The following is a 24,621-nucleotide window of genomic DNA, read 5'->3' as shown; positions in this document are numbered from 1 at the left end:
CCCCCCCGCCGGGCGGCCGCCTCCGACCGCGCCGAGCGGGGCGGGGAGGGCGGCGCCGATTGGCTCGCCGCTCGCCCCGCCCCTCGCTGCGATTGGCCGCGCTGCCCGCCAAGCAGCGGCTTCCGGGGCGGGGCGGCGCCGGCTCAAAAGCGGGCGGATGCGGGGCCCGGCTCGGAACTTTCCAGAAGGGTCGGGAGCGCTGAGGCGAGCGGAGCGGGAAGGGGAAGAGGAAGGGAAGGGGAAGGCGGCGCCGGCACCAGCACCAGCACCGTGACGGGGGCTCGGGGCTCGGGGCCCGGCCCGGCGGCAGCACCATGGTGAAGGAGACGACGTACTACGACGTGCTGGGCGTGAAGCCCAACGCCTCGGCCGAGGAGCTGAAGAAGGCGTACCGCAAGCTGGCGCTCAAGTACCACCCCGACAAGAACCCCAACGAGGGCGAGAAGGTGGCTGGGGAAGGGGGGCTGGGGACGGAGGGGGTCCCGGTGCCGTCAGGGCGGCTCGCTGAGGCGCTGTGTCTGTCTGTCTGTCTGTGTGTCTGTCCGTCCCGCAGTTCAAGCAGATCTCGCAGGCCTACGAGGTGCTGTCGGACCCCAAGAAGCGGGAGCTGTACGACAAAGGCGGCGAGCAGGCCATCAAGGAGGGCGGCTCGGGCGGCGGCTTCGGGTCGCCCATGGACATCTTCGACATGTTCTTCGGCGGCGGCGGCAGGATGCAGAGGGAGAGGCGAGGTACCGCCCGCCGGGGGTGGCTGTCGGGGGGGTTGTTCCCGCGGCAGCAAAGCCCCGAAAGGGCGGCGAGGCGAAGTGAGAGCGCTCGGTTCACGTGCTGGGTCTGCTGGGCGATATCTCGTGTTAATGCCTAACCCGACCCTGTGCGCGGACAGCGTGAGGCTGAGTAAGAAACGGTACCGTGCCTTGAAGCGGTCTTTTCGGCAGCCTGCTGTAGAAGTTAGCCCGTAAACGTTAATTTCTCCTTTACTTAGAGTTAAATGTATCAAAGTGCGGTAGCCACATCATTTTCAGTCCGTGAAACTTTTGTTTTCTTGTGGTGTTGGGTGGAATCAGGCTGAAGTTGCGGTGAAATGATGCTCAAAAACTGAAGTCCGGATGGGTCACGCTGGGAGAGTGTAACATGAATTAAACTGCTTCAGAGCAGCGCTGGCCACAGCACTTCCTAGGTGTGATCTCCAAAAGGACAAAGAATTGAAAAGGCTTCATGTCAAAATGTTACATTTTTGTATCAGAGTCCTGTACCAGGACTGGCTACACTCCACAGAAAGAACCCCGCAGTTGCTACAGTTGTGATCAGTTCCCAGAAGTTCTCTCCTGAGAGGAAAAAAGAACCATGCGGTCTTTCAGCAGTGCCTCACGCTTCCCTGTGGCAGGCAGAACTTCTTCCTTAGTCGCAGTTAAAATTGAAATCTTGCATCTGAGACTTAAAGATAAAGCTTTTATATATTTTTTTAATGTGTTGTTTGTTTAATTTGTGCCTCCAGAGAAGGGTCTCTGGCTTAACCTAATAGAGAGGCATTACGGGCAATGTCATTAGAACTGTTACCTAATTATAATTGCAAGTGGAAAATAGCAATTGGCTAATACCAGCAACACAGCTAAACAAGATGCTAAAACTTAGGGTTTTTTATTGTGATTGGGGAGGGCGGTGGTGTTACCATTACTTTGAGTCCAGACACTCAAGTAGTTACACGTATTCTTTTACAGGCAAAAATGTGGTCCACCAGTTATCAGTCAGTTTGGAGGATATGTATAATGGTGCAACGAGGAAACTGGCCCTGCAGAAGAACGTTATCTGTGACAAATGTGAAGGTAGCTGTGAAGTTGAAACGCTGTAGCCTTTGTTTCTAAAGCTGCAGAAGTAGTCTCTGCTTCCTTGTTTCTTCTGGCAATGTGTAACCATCCATCCCTCATTCTCCCGCCAGGACGTGGAGGCAAGAAGGGCGCGGTGGAGTGCTGTCCGAACTGCAGGGGGACGGGCATGCAAATCCGAATTCACCAGATCGGGCCGGGCATGGTGCAGCAGATCCAGTCCGTGTGCATGGAGTGCCAGGGGCACGGGGAGCGCATCAGCCCCAAGGACCGGTGTAAGAGCTGCACTGGCAGAAAAATCGTTAGAGAGAAGAAAATACTAGAAGTTCACATCGACAAAGGTGAGGTGTCCTGCTGAGAAGCAGCATTAAACTTGCTTCTACTCAGACTGCCTTTGCAGCACTGAAATAGAAGCTTTAACAAGTACACGGTGTTGATTCGGTGAGTAACGCCCTCGAATACATAATGAAGTCGCTTGTTGCTGGCTCCAAAAGGAGGAGATCTGTTTTTAGGGAGGGTCGATCACTTCTGTGTTAGCATCTTAATTTCTGTGCACATAGCTGAGAATGAATCCTGAAACGTGCTGTGCTGTCAGCAGTGAATTGTTTTTATTTAGAGCAGTTGTGTAAACGCTGGTCTTGATCAGGTAATGGGACTAGTTAAAACGTATCCCTTGTTGGTCCAGCTGCCCTGATGACTTTTTGTGCGTAGGGAAACCACGCAGACTCCGATCACTTCTGCTGTGTTTCAGTGAGAAGGGGAACCAGGTCTGCTACAGTAACAGGGTGCCAAGACGGTGCTAAGCCCCTAATGCTTGGAACTGCTCGCTGCGTAACCCTGACAGTGCTGCTTAGCGCAGGTGCTCTTGGCGTGGCCAAGTGCAATTCACAAACCCTCACAGGGCTCAGAGAATGCCATGTTGAGTGACAAATACTTGAGGAAGTTCTTTAAAAGGTAATGGGAGAAGTCTTGGAACTAGTGCAGCTTGTAAGATAAGCTGTGCTGACAAGCACATGGCTCGTACAGAAGATAATTTGTTGCAGATCTGTAACTATTTTACATGTATGTATAACCACACTGTACGCACTGCCCTGCTTTAGTTTCCCCTGGGAAAATCCTACAGTAATGCTAAACTTGAAGGTCAGGAGGGAAATATTACTGGCACTTCAAACAAGGAGACCCACTGAAAAGAGCTTTTTCTTCTCCTCGTAGAAAAAGACCGAGCTAGAATGAGGCAGCAAGAATTTATGTATCATGACTTCTGTGTCGGTGGTCTGGGTGTCTGAGATCATAGAATCATCTGAGTTGGAAGCAACCCACAAGGATAATTGAGTCCAACTCCTGGGTCCCCAAAGAACCACCCAAAAAAAAATCAGAGCATTTATGTCTTAGAGCGTTGTTCACATGATTCTTGCGCTCTGTCAGGCTCAGTGCCGTGACCACTGCCCTGGGCAGCCTGTCCCAGTGCCTGACCACCCTCTGGATGCAGACCCTTTCCCTAACCCCCAGCCTGACCCTCCCCTGTCCCAGCTCCATGCCATCCCCGGTCCTGTTGCTGTCCCCAGAGAGCAGAGCTCAGCGCCTGCCCCTCCGCTCCCCTCCTGAGGGAGCTGCAGGCCGCCATGAGGCCTCCACTCAGCCTCTCTGCTCTGGGCTGAACAAACCAAGGGACCTCAGCTGCTCCTCATACGTCTTCCCCCTCCAAACCCTTCACCATCTTGGTTGCCCTCCGGTCCTAGGGAAAGTGATTCTTGCACCATGCAGTCACTGAGATCGTGTTTCATTAGTCTCTTTGCCACATATATTTATAGAACTTAAATTGATTGGTTATTCTCAAAATGAATTTTGTACGTACCGTTTGTTATCTTTGTAGTGCTTGCTCATACAGTGTCGCATTTAAAGATTTTATCTTGGCAGGTGGCTACTACGAGCTACAGTTAGGCTTAATGATTTTGAGCTGTAGCCCAGGTTGGCAGCAGTAAGATCCGCTGGACGTGTGAGCTGATTTGAGGGGAGAAGTAATGTTGCGAGGGAAGAAGTTCCTAATGTTCTAATCTCACGATTCAGTGATCTCCCATTATCAGCTTGTGCCTATACAAGTATTTCTTGTTGCTGCCTTTCAATTAAAAAGCTGGAAAATGTTTTTGCTTTTCTATGACAGGAATGAAGGATGGTCAGAAAATAACATTCCATGGTGAAGGGGACCAAGAGCCAGGACTAGAACCAGGGGATATTATTATTGTCTTGGATCAAAAAGACCACTCTGTATTTACAAGGTAAGAACTTCAGAAGTCCTTAGTGTTCGCTCTTGATTTGCTTGTTTGCATGCCTCCTTGGTTACTGCTGACTTCCTAGCTCCTGGAAATGTGAGTAGGCAGGATCAGGTGGCTGGAAGTCACCTGTGAGTACTGATGTGTGCAGAAACCCCGGTGCAGTTAGCCAGAGCCACGGTTTTGAGTGTCAGACTGTGCATGAGTGGTTACCTGGGACCAGAACTCTGATGGCTTATTTTTGTCCATCCTTCTGCCCGCTGCCTTCAGTCCTGGTGTCCTCAGATAACCCTTGATATTACTGGTTTTGCGGTGTTTTGCTGAGCTCGTGCCGCTTCTGGGACAACTGGAATGTTCCTCCTCTCCCTTCGTAGTCTAAAATTAACTTTTCAGGCAAGTCTCATTCCAGAGACCTTTAAAATAGGGTGAGTGAAATAACTAAGTTCTTTAAATAGGCTTGAGGATTTCATAGCCCTTGGACATGCAGTGTGTCTGGACATCACTTGTGCTGCCGTACTGAAGCCAGAATGGGTGATTAAAATGATTGCTTTGTAATGTCCAGGTGCTTTGTGATTCATTGTACCTTCAGAACACATCGTGGCTGTGGCCTGCTTACAATTCCCTAGCACCAGGCTGTCAGAAGGCATGGCTAACAAAATAACTTATAGCTGGCTGATACACCAGAGAAAGTATTAATATACCTAAAAGGAAGGGATTAATTGTCCCAGCTCTTCCCTAGAATTGGGAAGGCGTGGTGAAGTAAAACTGAATGCAGATGAGCCTTAATATTTAATTCTTTCCAGTAAACACTTCACCACTTTGAATAGCTAGATTTGATGAGCAACAGCTCTCAGCATGGGTACTGTTCCCATAATGCTGTCTTGAGATGCTGCATCAATACTCAACACTACTTAATTGCCCAGACTTCTCTACTAAAGCTTGTCCTTTACTAAAGTTGGGCACGATGCTCTTACTGCTTCCCCCTTTCCGTGACTGTTTTTGATTGGTTCTTCCACAGACGAGATGAAGACCTTCTTCTGTCTATGGATATACAGCTGGTTGAAGCACTGTGCGGCTTTCAAAAGCCCATCACAACGCTGGATAACCGAACCATTATTATTACCTCCCATCCTGGTGAGTGCTGGCTTGCTTCCTGCTAAAAGTCCAAGCTGGAAGGAACAGGAACAGCCATGTGATATGGTAACAGACCTTACCTCATGGACATGGTTATATCCTGGGGGTACTCGACCTTAGAGTTGAAGGCTGTGGCTCTCTGAAAATGACTTTCAGCCTTGGAAGTGATGGAGCACTTAATGTACTTGTTATGCTTCCCAAAAGAAGCATAATTACAAGCCTACAAGAGTGTAACGTAGATGTCAGCCTGCTTTCCTACTCCGGAGTTACCAGGCACTAAGTCCCTGTTACACTGCTGCGTACCAGTGTAGCTGTCTAAAAGAAAATGTAGATGGCTTCATAGACACTCAAGGGAGTTAGAACTAAAGCCGCTTCTGCTGCCTGCCTGAATTCCGTTCCTTTATTGCTTTTCTTGTTTTGTCCTTTCTTAGGCCAGGTTGTCAAGCACGGGGCTATTAAGTGTGTGTTGAATGAAGGTATGCCAATTTATCGCAGACCATACGAGAAAGGACGTCTTATCATCGAGTTCAGAGTAAGTGGGTCAGCGTGACTGCAGGGCGCAGCTCAGCACTGCATCATGTCCCTGCACCTGGTGCTGGGAGCTCTGACAGCAGGCTGTGTGCGCCACCCTGTCTGTCATGCCACATACAAGCACGGGGCTGATGTCACCTGCGGTGATGTAGCAGGTTTTGGCAGATCATTGACCGGTGGCTGGATGGGAAAAGGTAAGTTCAGGAACACCTGAGTAACTCCGGCTCTTGATGATTTCAGGTGAACTTCCCAGAGAGTGGCTTCCTCTCCTCAGATAAGCTGTCCTTACTTGAAAAACTGCTACCTACGAGGCAGGAAATAGAAGAAACTGAGGAAATGGAGCAAGTGGATTTAGTGGACTTTGATCCATCTCAAAAAAGAAAACATCACTATAATGGAGAAGTCTACGAAGATGATGAGCACCACCCTAGAGGTGGTGTTCAATGTCAGACATCGTAAAAGGGCCAGTGAATAACTTGTGATGCTTGTTTTGTATGCATTAGTGGATGAGTGAAGGACTACAAGCGGTTCACCCTCACTTCCTGCTATTTGTTGTTATATCCAGCCATAGTTGTTTCTTAAAAGCGTAAGGAAATAAACTAATGAAACTGACTTGGAAACTTGTATACAGCTCCAGGATGTGAGCTCAAACCAAGTTGATTGCACTTCACCCTTGCCTGTTGATCCAGAAAACTCCTTCACCTGCTTGTCTTTTATTTCAAGCCTTGTAATTCCTGTATGTGTGCAATTGCTGAGGCTTAGACTAAGATTCTGTGGTGGTCTTTTTTGGTATTTTCATCTTATACTCTGATAAAGTATGCACAAGTACTTTTAAATCACGGTAAGATATAGCTAATCTTTGTACCTGTTAGGATATCATGTTAATGTTCTGGGCTTGCGCTGGGGATTATCAGTAGGGACTGGCTCTAACACGGCCCCCTAACACATGAAGCTGACAAGGATGTGGTCAATCTTCACAAGCCTGTTGAAGCCACATGATCCATGACTTCTCTCAAGTTTCTGCACATAAGGTCAAGTAGTCCTTATGCCAGCTTCGGTCTTGACCTTGGAGCTAGATGTGAAGCTTTGTTCAGTTCATGCTGGCTGCTCTTTGGCTGCTGTTCTGCATGATACTGTGTATAGAGCCAGTGGTCGCTTGGCTGCTGCTGCAGGAGCTTCATCCACTACTGTGCATGAGTAAAAAACAAAAAACCTCCAGGCCTTACCAACACACATGCGGTTTGAGTCTTATCACCCTGCTGGCATGTGAAGCTTGACTTTGCCCTTGATTACTGAAATCAGATACCCTACAGGGTATGTCGTGGAAAGCAGTACGGTCCCTACTGGTGTTTATATGTGAGCCTGCAGAAAAAAAAAAAAAACTTACTGTCAGTGAGTATCCCGACTGACACATCTAGGATGTTCTGAAATTAATGTATTGTGTGCATTATTTTGAGCTGACTCTTGAAAATTATGTATGAATGTTCTAATTATTGTAGATGAAGCATTTCCAATATAATTACAAAATCGTTCATTGCCTCTTTTCTGAGACCAGATGTTGGTTTAAAGATACCACACCCCTCTTTTTAGGCAGCTATTCACAGAAAAATCCTGGCAAAACACATCTTTCACAGAATATGCTGAGCAGACAGGTCTGGATTTAACCTCTAGCATGGTCTTGTTTTACCATCTGGCTTAGGACACAGCTCATGTTTTCCGCCCTACTTTGAAGCAAAAGCAGGGAGAGAATTGTCATGTTTCTTTCCTCCAGAAAACGGCTGCTGTGAGGACAGTGTGTGTCGTATTTCTGGAAGCAGGTTGCGCAGCACCTCTTGACCTTGACTTAGAGGTGGGTTTTGTTGTTACAAGGACAGCTCATGAAGTGTTCCTTGAGCCTCAGCTAGAGCTCCCTTTCAGGCACACGCACAACAGAGAACCTGGGTCTTGCCTACACCTTTTTCCCTTCATCTGTCTCAGCAGGAATCAGATTCCGTAGGCGAGGTGTGTTTGTGAATTGCACTCATGAGCTCATTAGTCAGCTCTACCCCTACATCTAACCAGCAGGAGCCTTTGCTTCGTCAAGGGGGGGGAGTAGAACCTAATCCTGCCGCTGCCAAGAGGCTTCCGCAGAAATGTCCCAAGCCTGAACTGCACAGGGATGCGTGAACTCAGGGCCAGACTAACCCCTGGATCAGAAGAGCCAGAGCCTGACAAACTGAGAAAGCAAAGTGCAGCGCCTTCAGGATTACAACGGGATGTTACTTTGCTTCAGAGGGCTGTGAATTTTAAAAAAAAAAAGAGTGTGAGGTGTCCCTGCCCAGGGCAGGGGGGCGGAACCAGGTGGTCCTTCAGCGGGCACGAGATGGGGGGGACTCCTGGGGGCTGGCTACAAGGGCTAGCTGGAAGCCAGTCACGAGTGTGACCAGGGACTGGTGTCTTCAAGGGGCTGAGTATCCCCACAAAGGGCTATCAGTGGCACAGCATACCCTCAGCAGGGTTGTGGATGACGTGGGACTGTGAGGAGCAGCAGGTGCTGCCACAAAGCTGCCTGTGCCCTGGCTGCCCGAGGCAAGGAATTAGGTGGTATTAGGAAAGGCTGACAGGGCTGCACCCGTTTGGCCCGGAGAAAAGCAGGGGGTCGGCCCAGATGACCTCCGAAGGGCCCCTCCAACCACAGCCACTCTGTGGATAAAGCTTGAAAGAGCTCTTTGTTGTTTTGTTTACAAAGCTCCCATTTTGGAAAGATGGGAAGAGCTTAACAAGTTCGCAACAGCACATGCCAGCTCCCAGACATTTCATGCCCGACAAAGAGCCGGCGGTATCAGAGGAATTTGTTGCTACACTGGGAGCAATTTTAGAGGCTGACAAAATGAAGCTGGAGAGGGCTTCAAACTGTTTGCATTATGAAGCTCCCAGTCTCACAGTGTGAACAGCACGCTATAAATAAAACATTGTTATGCTCCCTTAACGCCAGCTCCTCGTACCTTGCTCCACAGGTAGCTGTAGAATGCCCACAAATGATTCCTACTCTACGCCAGAAATAGAGCGCACAGCCACTTTTCTCCTTGAAAGCTTCCCTAAATGCTGTGCTGTTCCCCTGGACATTCAGAGTTTGACTCGGCCTCCCTCCCATCAGCTGCCGTGATCCAGAAGGTCAGAGGGGCTGTGCACTGCCATCCAACGCACAGCTCCTGAAGCCCACATCACCCACAGGAACTGGAGATGAAGCAACTCTGCCGAAAAAGGACTCCACAAGCCACACAGACACTAGGCAGGAAATGAAGAAAGGCAGCACTTGATCATTTATAATTGACTTTTAGCATAATCTTCCCCATAGGTCTCTGCAAAGCGTTTTCCTTCCGTACCTCAGACTGAACACAGGTGTTACCAAGCTGCCCAAATCGCAGGTAGCCCCCCTCACCCGAGCTCACAGTTCAAAATCCTGTGCAATTTGCAGAACTAGATTCGCAGCGGCAGTCTGCCACCTCTGGAGATTGTTCAGTCTTTCTAACCCTTTGAGAATTTAGTTGCTGTATTAGACACTCACAAAGGACCTTTTCCTTATGAGAAAATTTTCGTTAGAAATGATCAAACTGTCAGTTCTCAGCTGGTCTCTCTAAATCTTGACAAGTCAAAATAGGGTCTGTTGGTTTTTTGTTTGTCTTTGAAGATGGCGTGCTGGTAACAGTACCAGAGCAGGACTGCACCTGACAAGTGCAGGCACTTGAACAAACTATTACCCCCAATAACGTATTAAATAAAAAGTTACACACACGCTTGCAGAACAGAGCAGGAACCTAGGCTTGCTTATTTTTCGCTGAGGCAGCAGTAGCTCTTCCCCATATATTTTATAAGTACGGGTGGCTGCTTCCACCCAAGCAGGGCTGAAATCCACTGATTCCCACATCAGGAAGACTAAATCACTATGATTTACCAGATCTGAACTGACCTGTGAGACTTCCATCACACAACACTCCTGCCAAACATTTTGCGCCCATCTGTGCATCACTGAGCTAGGTAACTCCAAGCAAAATGATTCAAAAACAAAGTAAGGCCCACAGGTGAACACCAAACAATTTTTCTTTAATGCTAACTAAAGCACTAAACGTTGCCTTGTTCAGGTAAAATGGCACAATAACTGGCTGATTCTCCAGAGATAAAATATCTTCCTAGATGACATTACAAAAAAAAAAAGAGCATTTTCAAGATTACCATTTTACTTTTTTGTTATATGCCAGCAATTTTACAAATTACAGCTTCAGCCAAGGAGATAAGTTTTACCATTACCCTTTCATAAGCCCTTTCATCTTGGGGAGTTGAGCCAATAAACTCTAAAAATCATAAATAAAAAGGATAAGAAATGCCAGATTTTCTCTCTCATGTCCTAAAGCTAGAAAATGTATTTAAAATCTTTAGACATTCAGGATTCTGACAGACAGTTACATTTGATACAAGTTTTTTTCTTCTAAAAAACACAAGGTAAGGTATCATTTACATTGAGGATTAGTGCTTCCGTGTAACCTGAAAGTGAAGTGAATCACAAGTTAAGTAATATTGAAAATATTTTGTTAGGATCTTCTCCTTTACCAAAAGGTGTCAACTGTCAGATGGAGCTTGTCATATGTGTTATTGCCAGAAGCTTCCACTACAACAGTGTATTTTCAGGCAGGAAAAATAATCACTTCTTGCTATCTAAAAAATAGCTTTATTGCTGTATCTAAGGAAGTAAAAAAACAATTTAGGAATTAAAACACTGAGGATAACAGAGAATGAATTTTAGAGTTGTAGTGAACAAACAATGCTTTGGGAGAAATCACGCTAAAATTGCTCGCATTTCTTTAGACCAACAGGAGCACAGACCAGCCAAATACACAGGTCAGTGCCAAAAGGGTTTTGTCACTGGCTGACAACCAATAATCGCACTAGGATCAAGCCCACCAGCTGAAAAAGACTGAGGTTACTGGAACTGGAACTAATTTATTGAGTCACAGAAATGTTATTACTGTTTGAAAGAAAGCATTCTACAAGAGAATAAAACTAGAAGCGAGGCAGACTCAAATCTATATGCACGTGTTTGTCCCATCATTACAGACAAAGCTTCCATTTTAGCTACATCCTGGAAAAAACTATAGTCAGATTTTAGAAGATTCTGGTGATCATTCACAACAGTTCAGCCTAGCCAGGATCTCAGACAGAATCATCATCTGTTCCAAACTGAAAGTCTAGAATCTTTCCTGTCATAGTGCAGAATCTAAGCAACACTGTTATGATTAATGAGACCCATCTGAGTATGCCATGCCCTTTTAAGAAGAGAGGAAGGTAAGATGAAATTCAAGGTATTAATGTGCAACATTATCGCACTAAGAACTCGGTGCGTGCAAAACAGGCTTTTGCCTGTTTTAAAACATTGATCCCCTGAGGCTTGTTTCAGTTAAAACTGGTTTGAAGACATTATGCATTAGTAGCAAGCGAGCCCGTCTTATTCCTTTTAGCCTGGAAGCAGATGAAAACAAACAACAAAAAAACTGAAAACAAAAACCTACCCCTCTCTCACTGCCACGCTAGGCAGACTTAGAGAGGGAAGTCCTGGGAAATGGGGAAGGAAAAAAATGTTTCATTCTGAGAAAGCTGTGTGACAATGCTTAATACAAATAACTGGAGAAAAGTATAATGGAAAATCAAACACAGCAAAACGCACTGGACTAGAAAAGCTTCTGCCTTCCCACTGAGGAAAGCGTAGCTTCATTTGCATTCACGGAAAACTGTGCCTTCATTCCAGCTGTGGAGAAGAGAGTCTTCTTATCCCGCATCATTTACTCAAAACAACAAAAACTGACTATATTATAGGAAGCCAGTAGCCCGTTGTATGTACAGTTTGTATCTCATTCACTTTTTATAAATGGTGTAAGAGGAGTATACGCTTCAGGAGACAGAACAGCCACTCCCATAGGAGTTGGCCACTCTAGTAAAAATAAAAGTATTTGAAATTAAGTGATGCTACGCCTAGCATAAACCTAGCTAACTTTAGACCAGGAATTAAAAATGATACCTTCTGGAAAACTGAACTGAAAATTGAACACATTATCGCACTCCATGTATTTCGACCTTGTAAAAGCACAAACACCAACACCCTGCAGCCAACAGGCATACTTCATAGCTTAAAGTCAAACCAAGCTATGGCTTCCAGAGCTTGAGGAGGCCGTCCTCACTGTAGGTGGCAATCAGGTTCTGGTGGGGGTGATGAGCAATGCCAATGACATCCTTTTCATGAACCTAGAGAAAAAGCAGAAAGAACCATCAGGATAATTTTCCTTTCACAGTGACACAAGCCAAATATTATCTTCCCTTCAGTACTTGTAGGGGACTTAACATGCTTTGTGCATACAGCAGAAGCAGAAATATAACCCCAACAGTATTAAGTTCCAATTTTCATGACACAGCAGTTACTTTTTATTGGGGGAGACAGACAGCTTTGTCACCTACACCAACGGAAATCCACTATATTGAAATACTCCCCACTTTAGACATTGAAGCTGGCATCTCTCTTTAGTTTACTCCAAGACAAATTTAAGCCTGACAGCTTGAAATCTGACAGCTTGGTCAAATTCTGCGCTAGCTGCAGCCTAGGTTAAAATGTGCTCAAGTTCATGTCATAGTTTCAACCAAGAATTCCTGTCTTGGTGACAAATATTTTCAGAACTTCTAAGATTAAAATGGCTCTAAGAAAAAGTCTGAGAACATTCCACAGCCAAGTGTTCCACGTTTTGGAACATAAAAGGAACACGTTTGTTACCAATCAGGGCTGCTGGAAATGAAAGCCACATTAGTACAAAACTTCTCCTTACAGACCTCATAAAAAAAAAAAAGCATTAATATCATCCCTCTGTTTAAAACTCTTGCAACAGCTCCAGCTAAGAACTTACTGTCAGAGTTCTCTCCAGCTTGCCGGTCACTGTGCTAAAGCAATAGAGCACAAAATCTTCACCGACGCAGTAGATCCATTCACCACGAGGTGAAAGTGCACAGCAGACAAAGTCACCACCTTCTCTCTTACCAGAGCTGAAACTTCTTACAATCTGTAACAGAACATCCCCCAGAACACATTTCACAGGATTAAGGTGTGTACATAATCACCATCTTCAGAGTAAAAAATATTCAGGCAGTTCTAGGCCTGTTTAGAAAACAGGATCTCTCCGTATCTATACTTACTCTCTGCAACACAAGATATTCTATGAAACCGTGTGCAGAGCAATTGCCATGACAGCGAACTGGAGAAATCAAGTTTAAGCCCAGGCTAGCTAATTAACTAGATTATTAACTAGGTTTCTGACATTCTTAAAATGACAGAGAGACTTCAAAGGACACCAGTAAGATCACATACTTGACCCTGCATGTTCATAATAACGACGGTATTCGATCTGTTGCAAACCACAAAGTGTTCTGGGTTTTTAGGCAGCAGAATGACACTGTTCACAGTAATGTCTGTCCCAGCAGTGCTGCCGAGAGACTTGAAGGTGTTTGAGCACTCTGTTGTCTTCACATTCCAAACCTAGAACAAGGAACAAAATTAGCTTTATAAAAAACAGTAAACAAAATTGACTGGTTTCAGAAATAGCTCATGGTGTAGGATTCAGACATTCTATTAAGAACTCCCGAAATGAAATATGAATAGAAGCATATTGTAAAAAAATAAAAAGAAAATTACCAGATCCGTTCTGAACACCATGTGGATACCATGAACAACTGCAGTATGACTGACCTGAAAGCGAATTTCCACTACCCAAATTCAGCCTGGCGCCCTTTCATTAAGCATTTGCCCTTAGGGGCGAGTTCGCACCTGCACCTGCTTTATGGTTTTAGCTGGCATCTGTAAATATATGTGTAGCCTACATTTAAAAATGAAATGAAGCGTACAAAATGAAGCATTAACTCACCACCTGTGGAATATTTTTGCAGTTTACGTACTAGTACAACCAAAATGGGAGACTCACCTTCTTATACTATTCCCATTATTAGGAGCAGTCTGGCAAGGAGTGCAAGTTTGCAGCAACACCCCATTTAATATGAATAAGATCTATCACACTTTCCTTTCCCCCTGTCTATAAACCATTTACCTTTACTCACCCCCAAACACTCCATAATGTAGCTGTTTCTATATATACACACATATTTTTGTTGGTGTTGTTAGGGCAGTGTACAGAACAATATTTTACTACTCCTAACTATTACACAGCATAGTTATGGTCTTTGCGGAGACTAAAAGCCAAACCTATCACTTCTACAATCAGTTTTATTAACACTCCTTTATACTCCAAAGGACTCCTAAGCACCAAGAAATAAGCAGGTGTCCAACAGAGTAAGGCAGAAAATGCCATTATTTCAGACAGGCAAATTTCCACGTTCTAGGAAAAAGAGGTGTCAAAGACCATTCTTTTTCTAGATCAAAGCAGTAACCAGCAGGTTACTATGCACTTATGTTCTCCTTTCATATACACAGCAGAAAGGAGCTCTGCAGCAGTCTCTGAGGGGACTATGAACCACCATCAGTTCTCGTTTACAGCAAGCTACAGCAAAGAGCACAAGCAGTAAGACACATTATGCAAAAACAAACAAACAAACAAAAAACCAACTATGAGGTCTGCAGTAGTTGTTAACACACCAGCTAGAACATGCAAAGAGTTTGAATGCGTTACTTACAAAAGGTAAGCACTATCTTACCTTCACTGTGCCATCAGAGGATGCACTGATAATATAGTGACCATCCTGCGTAAAGGTAGCTTCATTGACGAAAGAGGAGTGACCACGGAATTCCTTTAGAGTTTTGCCGGATTTTAAACCATGAATCCTGTCACACAATAGAGGTCACAACTGAATGAGCAGCTGAAGTAGCCTGAAACACCCCTTGGCTTCACTGCATTTTAAATCTGAGCTACCTTTTAACAGGCAACAATAGGAAGTGCTAAATCTCCAAACCATAATTCTTTACCACAATCCCCTTTCATCAAACGCAGTATGTGTTTCTGTAAAAAGCTTAGAGAAACACCATCAACTTTCAGCTTCAAGGACACTTAATACATCCTACAGATACTAGACGACAGGAGCACGAATGAGAAATTACGATGCTGACAAAATGGAAGTTACAGAACGATTTAAGTTTGGAAGTGACCTCTGGAGGTCTCTCACTCAGACTCCTCAAAGCCAAGCTGACCTTTAAGCGAGGTCAGTTTGCTCTGGGCCTTGAGCAAGGCCTTGGCCAGTGAAGAAAATCTCCACAGATGCAGGTTTTCTCTGGGATCTACCCCAGGACTGTGTGAAACTCACTATTTTTCAGTGAAAAGTATCTTCCCTTATACCCAAGCAGAGTTTTCTCTTTTGCAACCTGTTCCCATTGCCTCTTACCTTTTCTGCTGTGCAAATTCATGATGTATGTGCTTAGTTATTTATGAGAAATTGATACTGCCAATCTATTTAACCCCTAAATTACAATACCCACTGCCTACAGAGATAGAGTTTTCAAGCAGAAGTTTGAATAATCGGCAATAAAATTCCTAATTTTCTTTGAAGCTTGCTGGCATTGATTCAACATCCATCCTTACATAATCTCAATTAAAATGCTTATGCTATAGTTCATCTATACTAGGATTTAAACAGATGAATATTTCTCATTGTTTTGTTGTGCCTGTTCGTTGTCAAGTTCCTTCCAGATCTGTAACAGTACCAGTAGGGTTTACAGCAGAGGCAAGAGGCTAAATCTATTAAAAGTTACATAATCTCATTAAATTAAATGTTATATGTTTAGAATTGTCAAGCACTGCATCAATCTAATTCATATTGTAAGTCTCATATCCTGTAATTCAGGATTGAGAGACACAGATGAGGAGACTGGAAACCTTGGCAAGCTGGACAGCTGGGCTAAGAAAAAAACCCCCAATGCTGAAAATTGATAAATGCAAAGTGCAGAACAATCTCGGGCTTCAGAATCGACTAAGGACTGACTGGATGGCAAGGAAGTCTTCAGAAAGAGACCTGGCACTCCTTGTGAAGAACAAACAGAGAGCCATCAGCATGCTGTGGCAGTGGGGAGACCCATCCACATACACGCATTAGGAGACGCATTAGGAGAGCCACAGTCTGCAGATTAAGGCTCCTTCCTATCTGGCAGAGCTGAGGCCACTTCTAGAGTACCATGCCCACTGCAGGGCCCCTGCTATAAAAAGAGATGGACAGGCTGGAGAATCCAGGGGCCAGAAGGCTCGGGCATATCACAGAAGGGGCATCTGACAGCTGTCCTCCATATAGACAAAAGATGTGAAAACAAAATATTATCAAGTATAACTCAGAATAATTCCAAAGAAGAAAAACAACTGACGTAGAAAGCAGCTTGGATCAGTTCTGTCAACAGAAACGAAGTGGCTGTGTATCAACAGAAGTTTTATTGCCAACAAAATCTACCCAGCAGTGGCCAAATTCTACTCAGCAACAAGAACAGCACAGAAGAGCCCAGATAGGTGCAGGAGCATATTTGCTCTATGGTTTGGACAAGAAAGGAAAATCTCCCATGCCCAACACAGGAGCTGCAGAGACAACATGGATAAATGGGAATCACCTTTTGGGAGTGAAATGACTCTGTCTCTATAGCTCTTTTTCATCACTGAGGTAAGTTTTACTACCTTGTCATCGCAAACATATAAACCATCCGGCCACATGATTCTCCTGTAACAGGGATTCCAAGACTGCTGTACATGTCTGAGAATCACAAGATAACTTAAGTTGGAAGGAACGCTGGGAAAAATATATTCCAAAGCTCTCCTCAAAGCGATGTCAACTTCCAAGTCCAATCAGGTCTCAACAAGGGTTGAGATCCCGCCCGACCTTATCCAGCTCTCTCCACATTGTCCAAGCAGTAGTTTTTCTCAAAATAATAAAATTTAAAAAATAAAATAAAGAAATAAATAAAGTGTTTCCTTATATACAATCTGAATTTCCCTTTCTGCTGTTTGCCCTTTTTAAGAACTGTGCACTTCTGAGAGAAGCCTGGCATCACCTTATCTACATGTATGACTAGTTCTAGATAAGACAGCTAAGCACCCCTCAGCCTTCTGTTTTCCAGGTTGATCAGGGCCAGCCTTTCCTTGTCCATGTGCTTTTGGCGAGAGAGCTAAAGCACCAGAAAGGCTGTACTGGCTCTTCCAGATACCAATTCCAACTCCTGCCCTTGTAGCTCTCGGGGTCCATCAGCCTGGCTCTCTTACAGGACTGGATTTCTGCTACTCCATGTCAGACTGCTGGGAAGAACAGGTGCCCGGAAAACATTTCATTTGGGTCCTCCTTCTTCTTGTTCCCATTCCAAAAGGAGGCCTCTGGATCCAAAAGAGATAAGGGGGATGGATCTAAGGGCCTGAACGTGAGGGTACTTAAGAATAATATGGATTTGGGCAGTAAACTGGGACAAGAACCTTTTTAGGATGAGGACTGGTATTGCACGACTGAGACAGAGAGCAGCAAAAATTACTGTCCCTGACTGTACTGGGATGAGCCGTATCTTCCCTCGTGCACGTGCACCTCATGGAGAGACAAACACCTTCATTCACAGACCAAAGGAGAGACAAGAGTACTGCCAGTTGAGATTCCCAAGTATTCCCACCACTTTGGGAAATTTTACTCTCTTCAGCAACTACGAGGGAAGCAGAGAAGATGCAGCAAAAGACTTAAAGGTGCTCTCAGAGGATTTCTTTAAGCAGCAGAAAAAAAGAGCCCATTGTACTGCTGAGTGAAGAAAAATAATCTGGATGGAACCAACTATTTTCACTTCTTTTGGAGCTAATGAGTGTTTGTGATTAGGTCATTTAGGTTGTTTCAAAAAAACATTATCATGCTATTATCCTTGGATCTTTCTTACTCTAGGCTTACTACAAAAACTGTTGTATCTGGAGGTTGATACAATAGTTTCTTAGCCTAGAAACCTCCCAGAAGGAAACACCCAAGGCCAATTTCAACACCAACAGAGCAGATGAAACACTCTGCCCCTGAAGCAGGAAAAAAGCCTTCATGACCAGGTTGGATGAGGTCCTGAGCAATCTGATCTAGTGGGTGGTGTCCCTGGCTATAGCAGGGGGGCTGGAACTAGATGATCTTTGAGGTCGCTTCCAACCCAAGCCATTCGATGATTCACTCTATGATTCTATGATAAAACAAGTTAAAGAAAGATCAAACTTTCAAACCATTCCTCTCCAACTCTCAGCAATAAGCTCTCCTATTAGTAGTAAAACTCAATGCAAAAGGATCAAACTCCAGATCCAAGTTTAACTCCCTAATGTGAACACTCTTTTCTCTTCTCCTGAACGATATGTGACACCTTCTCAGTTTACCTGATTGTCTGATCAAAAGAAGCACTAAGAATTTGGCTGCTGTCTTTAGAAAAACTGAGGCACGTAACACCTTTACTGTGTGCTCGTTCAAACCTCCTCAGGCACTGGCCACTCTGGATTTTCCACACCTGAAAAAGAAACAGCAAATAAAATAGAGGTGGTTACTTTGTTATGAGATCTGACACATCAGACCTCACTATGTATCTGTTTCAGGGCCATGCTAAACTTACTTTGTTACCATGTACAACAGAAACATTATTGCAATGTTAAATGACTCTTTCTGGTCACCAGCCCTTCCCACACAGGATTCTACAAAAAGATCCTACCTTGATCTTTCCGTCTTGTGCTCCGGTTGCTAGCATTTCTGTGTCTCTGCTGAAGCACATGCACAACACTGCATCATCCATCATCATAAAATTATCTTGCGCCTGGTATTTCAGATCCTAAACGAAAGCAGAAAACACACCAGTCAAAACAGTGAATTACATGAAATTTAATTTAATTTTAGGCCAAGGTACTAGCAGTTTTAACTTCAGCTATATTTTACAGCCTATCATCAAGCAGATCTCACAGTCTTATAAAAATAGGGAAGTGCTGTTGTCGTGGCTTTATAGGCAACGACATGGAAAGAGGGGGGTGGTGGTGGTGAAGGTGTTATTGCTGGCGGAAGTCTATGACAGAACAGAGAATTAAGCACGTATCACGATTCCAGACCAACACTCAAATCACCAGGAAGACATCCTTCAGTCCCTGGGAAATGAAAACAAACATGCAGACTAACCTGAAAGAATAAATCCATGTACCCTGGCCACTACCCATTTGGCATAAGAAGCAGCTTACCTTCCTGATCTTTCCAGTGGTGAAGTTCCATACTTCAATGAAACCATCCACAGAGCCAGTGACCAGATACTGGCCATCTGGTGAAAAACGAGCACACTCCACATGCGACTTCTGCCCAAACTGTTTTACAGAAGAATAGAATTTTAGCTTAGCCAGAAACCTAAATTAAAATAAGCTATTCACCTTGAAACAAAACTGTAGCCTCATTTCAGCAAAAACAACAACAAAAAAAACCACTTCCTTAGAGATACGCATTCACATATTTAATATTAAGGTACAAAAAAACCCAACCTGTCAGTATCTACTTACATGAATAAAAAATAATAAAAAAAAAAGCATTCGTTTTGATCTGGTAATATCTCTTGAGCTTAAGCCAAACACTTCTTGCCTGCAGAAGCAGCAGGGCCAGTTGGCTCGTTCTTCCTCAGTGAACTGTGAATGTTAACAAACACCTTCCCCGTACTCAATGTGTGTATCATTGCATATGTATCCTTGGCAGGTTTTGGAGACTTCCAAAGTAGTACGAGTTGCTTCACTTGGAATGATGTTTCTCTAATGAAGCTTTCATGGAGAATGTTTGGTATTTTGTTTTTTATACTTTACTTTTCCACTTTTGTGGGAAAAGGAACATGTGTGAGCACAACAACCAAGTATAAAAATATGTTTTTGCTCACTACAGAAGTTGAATACCAGTGCTGGAAAAGAAAGCAAGTTCTAATAAAGCGTTAGCAAGCTGCCACTGAACAACTTCTGAAAAACACTACCTTCTGTTCACTGTGAGAACTAGTAGAGACACTGCAGTGAACTGAAATTCCTCACTGCACAGAACTGCGTGGTGAAGCCGAAAACCCTCACAGGAGGAAACTGCCTATTGTGCTGCAGGACAACAGTGTCCTTACAGCACACTTTTCTTTCTCTTCTGAAATTTGCATGGCAAAATCCTTAAAAAGAAGATACTGAATCCATTAGTAGACATGGTAGAGTTCATGATCTTATCTTCAGTCATTTACTGACATTTTGTGCAAGCATATCAGCTTAAGACACTTCTGGAAGGTATTTCCCTCCAGAAACAAAGAAGAGGACTAAGGAAATAACTTCTTAAGGATGAATGATTCTGAACTGTGGAGTCAAATTAATCACATCCACAAGTATTACAAGCACCCAGTACTGTTAAGGGACCTCATTTCAGGCTCTCAAGGAAAGACTCCTGATGAGGCAAAGCATGGACAAGAAGGGGAGAGGGGAAGAAAGGAAGAGATATTACTTAACAGAGAATTCAGAGCATTTACTTTTAGCTTCCAAAGTAAAGCACAGGAAAGAAGAAACACTGGTAATAGATACACAAACCAAATAAAACATCACCTTAATATGCCTGCTCAGCTGTGTGGGGAACTTCTCTTCTTCGACATCTTTCACAGCTGCTTTGCCTCTGAACAAGTCAATCGTCATACCAGGAGGAAGCAGGCCCTGATGCTGTTGCCACTTCAGCGCCTTTTCAGGAGTTGAAAGCAATACTTTATCAGTTTATCAGTTAATATCTACCTTCTGCATCAAAACTTTGTTACAGTGAGTGCGATACAGCAGTATTTTTGTGTACCCTCAGGAATTGTTACACCTGTATAGTCTAAGGGAATTACACTGCTAGAATTTACTCAAGACCAGAGCAAACAAGTCTTATCAAGATTATGCTTCCCAAGTCATGACCACAAACAGAAGAGAATGCTATCCCTACATGTTTTTGAAGGTGTGAATGACTTCACACCCACCCTGCTCAGATCATCAGTACAGAGGATACAGTACATGAATAGTGTGATGAGTTTGATCTTTTGTTCATTTGAACTGCCTGACCTGTTGTTTATTTGCCTAGAACTTCATAAATTAAAATTAAAAGTGGCCCCTAAGCCTTCTTGTAATACACAGATGAACTTTGTTCAAAAGACAGTCTTATACAAGCCCTTTAGAAAACAGCTACCTTCAGTCAGGACCTGCTAGTTACGCCAAGAAAATTTAACTGGCATACTTACAAGCTTTAAAAATAAGATTAAAGTCACAAAACAACAAAATACATGAAATACTGTCTACATAAACTATAAATGAAGGTGGTTTGAGAATCAGAAGAGTCAGTAAGTACAACAGCAAAAATACTGTGTGTTAATACTTGCTTTGCAAAAAAATCTCTCTGTACAATGAGCATTTACTCTATGGGAAGAAATCTAATTCTGGAGTGATGATTTTTGCTGCAACTGATAAATCTTTGCCACATGGAGAAAAGGTCACTTAACTATTCGGCTTGCAAAGGTACAACATTTAAGCTCTATTTTTATTGAAATGGAAAATCAACTACAACATCATTAATTCTATAGGGTGAAGATCTACAGAAAACAACAGTGCTACTAATTTTTATTTTTTTTCCAAGAATTACCTGCCCCAACAATGCCATAAGACGAGACGGAGGTACCACGCTGACTTCTCCAGCTAAAGCTTGTGCAATAGCAGCTCTCCGCTTTTCTTTGCTGCTTCCATCAGGGTATGCCTAGGGAGAAGTTATCTTTATGAAGTAAATTCTCTTCAAAAAAATATATTCTCTTTGAAAAAAAATACTTCAAAAAATTGCAGTAAATATGTTTTCCATAAAAATTTTAAACTGCTCTTATCTGAATCCCCTTCCAGATTCATTTTCTACTAGGCCCTTCAAAACAGCCCATCTCTATCTTCAACCTTTCAGACATTCCCGATACGCTTTCATTAAGAATTTCAGTTTTTCATAATCAGATAAATCCTTACTATTGCTATTCTACAACAGCAGCTTTGTAAACAAAGTAAACACGTTCTTCTGCACACATAAGACAGGGAAAGCGAGGTAGATGTCAAATGATGAGCACAACATCATCCTGTGGCAGGACAGACGAGTAACTCCCTAAAATCCCACCTTCAATATACTTCTAAATTACTGTTCTGTTGCCTTACGACCAGGAATTACCCATTATTTCCCAGGCACTTTGTAAGACACCTAGAACTGTGAAGCTGCATGTTCACATGGAAAATATGCTGCAAGGCCTTGATAACTTGGAGCAAGGCTAGGAAGTCACACAAGACAGCGCGGTGTCAGAAGCACGCAGCCTACCTCACGGGGATCAAAGTAAGACCTGGCCAGAAGGTTTTCCAGGTGGATGTACCGCTCTGGCTGGGTCTGCTTCAGCATGATCATGGGATCCGTCTGCCTCAGCAGGGAGCGGGCAGCACCCAGCTCCCGCAGCTCGATCAGCTCCAGCACGACCTGCAGCAGGGCGACAAGCACGAGGTGAGCTCAGGACAGCACAGCGTGCCTCCGCAGGGCCCTGCTGCGGTGCCTGCTCTGCCTCACCTGCTCGTAGAGGTCGATGAGGGTCTTGTCGGGCAGCTTCAGCGACTGTATGGCCTGCAGCACCGTGTCCCAGTGCCCGCTGTTGATATCAGCCACGAAGCTCTCGATGCTGTCCACGGTGTTGAGCGACACGGTGGTCTCCTCCTGCAGCGTGGCGAGGGCACGGTGCAGGCTGTTCTCCTTCAGGTACTGCATGATCAGGCGGATCACACTGCCGGGAAAACACAGCATCAATGGGGGGGGGGGGAACAGCCAAGGGACTCCCGCACCTCCAGGGCTGCACCCCTGACCCCACACCCCCCCAGGACCCCCTCAGGACCCCCCCCGGGACCCTCTCAGAGCCCCCTCAGGTCCCCCTCAGAGCCCCCCAGCCTCCCCCGGACCCCTCAGGATCCCCTCATGACCCCCCAGGACATCCTCAGAGCCCGCCCACCCAGGACCCTCCTCATGGCCCCCCAGGATCCCCTCAGAGCCCCCTCAGCCCACCAGGACCCGCTCAGAACCCTTCAGGGCCCCCCCAGAACCTCCTCAGGGCCCCTTCAGGGCCCCCCCAGGATCCCTTCAGGGCCTCTCAGAGCCCACTCAGGATGCTCTCAATCCCCCTCAGAGCCTCCCAGGACCCCTCAGAGCCCCCCCAAAATCCCCTCAGAGCTCCCTCAGGACCCTCTCAGAGCCCCCTGAGGACCCACAAGACCCCCTCAGAGCCCCCCCCAGGACCCCTTCAGAGCCCCCTCATAACCCTCCAGGCGCCCTCAGAGCCCCCTCAGGGCCCCCCAGGGCCCCCTCATGGCCCCGACGATCTCCTCAGAGCCCCCCCAGGACCCCCTCAGAGCCCCTCAGGACCCCCCCAGGACCCCCTCAGGACCCTCCAGGCGCCCTCAGAGCCCCCCAAAACCCCCCCAGGGCCCCCCCCCGTCCCGCCCCGGCCCGGCCCGGCCTCACGCACTCGGAGGACTCGATCTCGATCGACATCTTTGCTCCTCCGCCGCCACCACCACCACCACCGGAAGCCCCGCGCCGCCTACGTCGCTTCCGGCCTCGCGCGACGCCGCTTCCGCCAGGCCCCGCCGCCGCCGCCGCCTCCCGCCGCCGCTGCCGCCGCCGCCGCCCGCCCCTTGCCACGTGACGGGGGAGCGGCGTCACGTGACGGGGGGGGGGGCGGGCAGGGCGGCGTCTCCTGGCAACAGCGGCGGCGGGCGCGCGCCCCCTGGCGGCCTGTCATGGCGGCGGGCGGGCGGGCGGTGGGAGGGGGGGGAGCTGTGCTGTGCAATAAAGGCTGGTCTGGGACTGTCTGGTTTTATTTTCCTGCCCCTCAGAGCACAACGTGATGCGCACTGCAGGCACCCGGGGAGGCCCGCCAGAAGTTGTGCTGCCTCCCGTGGCCGCCCGCTCCCCACTCACAGTCCCCCCCCCCCCCCCCCCGCGGCCATTTTAGCGCCTCCTCAGGGCTGAGCTCGCTGCTAGCGGAGGGGAAGCTGTGGGGAGCTGGGGTCGGGCTCTCCTCGCACATAACCACACGTAGAACCGGAGGGAATGGCCCCAAGTTGTGCCAGGGGGGTTCAGGCTTGAAATGAGGAGACATTTCTGTCAGAAAGAGCAGTCAGGCATTGGGACGGGTTGCCCAGGGAGGTGGTGGGGTCACCGTCCCTGGGGGTGCTCAAGGAGAGGCTGGATGTGGTGCTTGGGGACGTGGGTTAGTGGTGACACTGGTAGCAGGGTGATGCTCGGACCAGGTGATCTTGGATGTCTCTTCCAACCCTAATGATCCAATGGTTCTGTGATTCCCACCGAGCTGCGCTCCCTCCCTCTCCCTCTGTGGGGTTTCCCCATGGTGGCACTCGGAAATGGCAGAGTCAGCCCCAACCTGGGTGCGTGTGCAGGCTTGGGGATGCCAGACCAAGGATATCGCTGTTTGCGAACCTGGAGACAACCAAGAGAGAGCTTGGTTCTCAAATGTTAAGGTTGGAAAAGATCTCCAAGATCATCTGGTCCAACGATCGCCCTACCGCCAATGTCACCCGCTAAACCCGCGCTAAACTATAATGCTGCATAAGGCAGTATTTCATTAGCAAGGGACTCATTAGCATATCCTGACTGCTTTAATTATGGAGTACTGTAAGGGCTGACAAATGCTGCTGCTGTGCCGGGCAGAGCCCTCCAGTGGTGAGAGGGAACATGAGGCGCCCGTGCTAAACACACAAAGGGTGGCTGGGCGTCCATCCATGCTGCTCACTTGGACTGTGACCAAGGCCAGAAGTCCCGAAGCCCCGGTTAATGCTAAAAGGCAA

The 24,621-nt window shown here is 46.1% G+C and overlaps 2 protein-coding genes across 3 annotated transcripts; one reads left to right on the top strand and one right to left on the bottom strand.

Moving 5' to 3' along the window:
- The first annotated feature begins 167 nt into the window (after positions 1-167).
- DNAJA1 (DnaJ heat shock protein family (Hsp40) member A1) lies at positions 168-7,292 on the top strand. Of its 2 annotated transcripts, XM_082782575.1 has the most exons (8): positions 168-446; positions 554-731; positions 1,722-1,826; positions 1,940-2,167; positions 3,988-4,102; positions 5,115-5,230; positions 5,662-5,762; positions 6,002-7,292. In XM_082782575.1, the coding sequence occupies exons 1-8, from the start codon at positions 315-317 to the stop codon at positions 6,218-6,220; spliced, it is 1,194 nt and encodes a 397-aa protein (XP_082638701.1). In that variant the 5' UTR covers positions 168-314; the 3' UTR covers positions 6,221-7,292. The 2 variants fall into 2 exon arrangements, with proteins under 2 accessions (XP_082638701.1, XP_082638702.1); XM_082782576.1 differs by lacking the exons at positions 168-446; positions 554-731 and adding an exon at positions 738-907.
- A 2,837-nt stretch (positions 7,293-10,129) lies between these two features.
- SMU1 (SMU1 DNA replication regulator and spliceosomal factor) lies at positions 10,130-23,436 on the bottom strand. Its single transcript, XM_082782573.1, has 12 exons — positions 23,280-23,436; positions 22,334-22,544; positions 22,094-22,246; positions 21,392-21,502; positions 20,332-20,460; positions 18,970-19,089; positions 18,456-18,572; positions 18,130-18,257; positions 14,480-14,606; positions 13,143-13,310; positions 12,685-12,837; positions 10,130-12,034 (listed from the first exon to the last, which is right to left on the bottom strand). Exons 1-12 carry the CDS (start codon positions 23,303-23,305, stop codon positions 11,936-11,938), a joined length of 1,542 nt encoding a protein of 513 aa, XP_082638699.1. The 5' UTR covers positions 23,306-23,436; the 3' UTR covers positions 10,130-11,935.
- Positions 23,437-24,621: the final 1,185 nt, after the last annotated feature.

This window comes from Aythya marila, assembly GCF_965140915.1.
Source record: "Aythya marila genome assembly, chromosome: Z".
NCBI classification, from domain to species: domain Eukaryota; kingdom Metazoa; phylum Chordata; class Aves; order Anseriformes; family Anatidae; genus Aythya; species Aythya marila.
This window is presented reverse-complemented; position numbering and strand designations above follow the sequence as displayed.

Bases quoted from the DNA above. Each gene is read 5' to 3' on its own strand.
- SMU1 (XM_082782573.1), bottom strand. From the start codon at position 23,305: ATGTCGATCGAGATCGAGTCCTCCGA. The intron at 19,090-20,331 runs GTGATGTTTTAT...TCTGTAAAACAG, and splicing joins AGCTGAGCAGGCATATTAAG to TTTGGGCAGAAGTCGCATGT. The intron at 18,573-18,969 runs GTAAGCTGCTTC...GCTTTCGTTTAG, and splicing joins CCACTGGAAAGATCAGGAAG to GATCTGAAATACCAGGCGCA.
- DNAJA1 (XM_082782575.1), top strand. From the start codon at position 315: ATGGTGAAGGAGACGACGTACTACGACGTGCTGGGCGTGAAGCCCAAC. The intron at 4,103-5,114 runs GTAAGAACTTCA...GTTCTTCCACAG, and splicing joins GACCACTCTGTATTTACAAG to ACGAGATGAAGACCTTCTTC. The intron at 5,231-5,661 runs GTGAGTGCTGGC...GTCCTTTCTTAG, and splicing joins TATTATTACCTCCCATCCTG to GCCAGGTTGTCAAGCACGGG.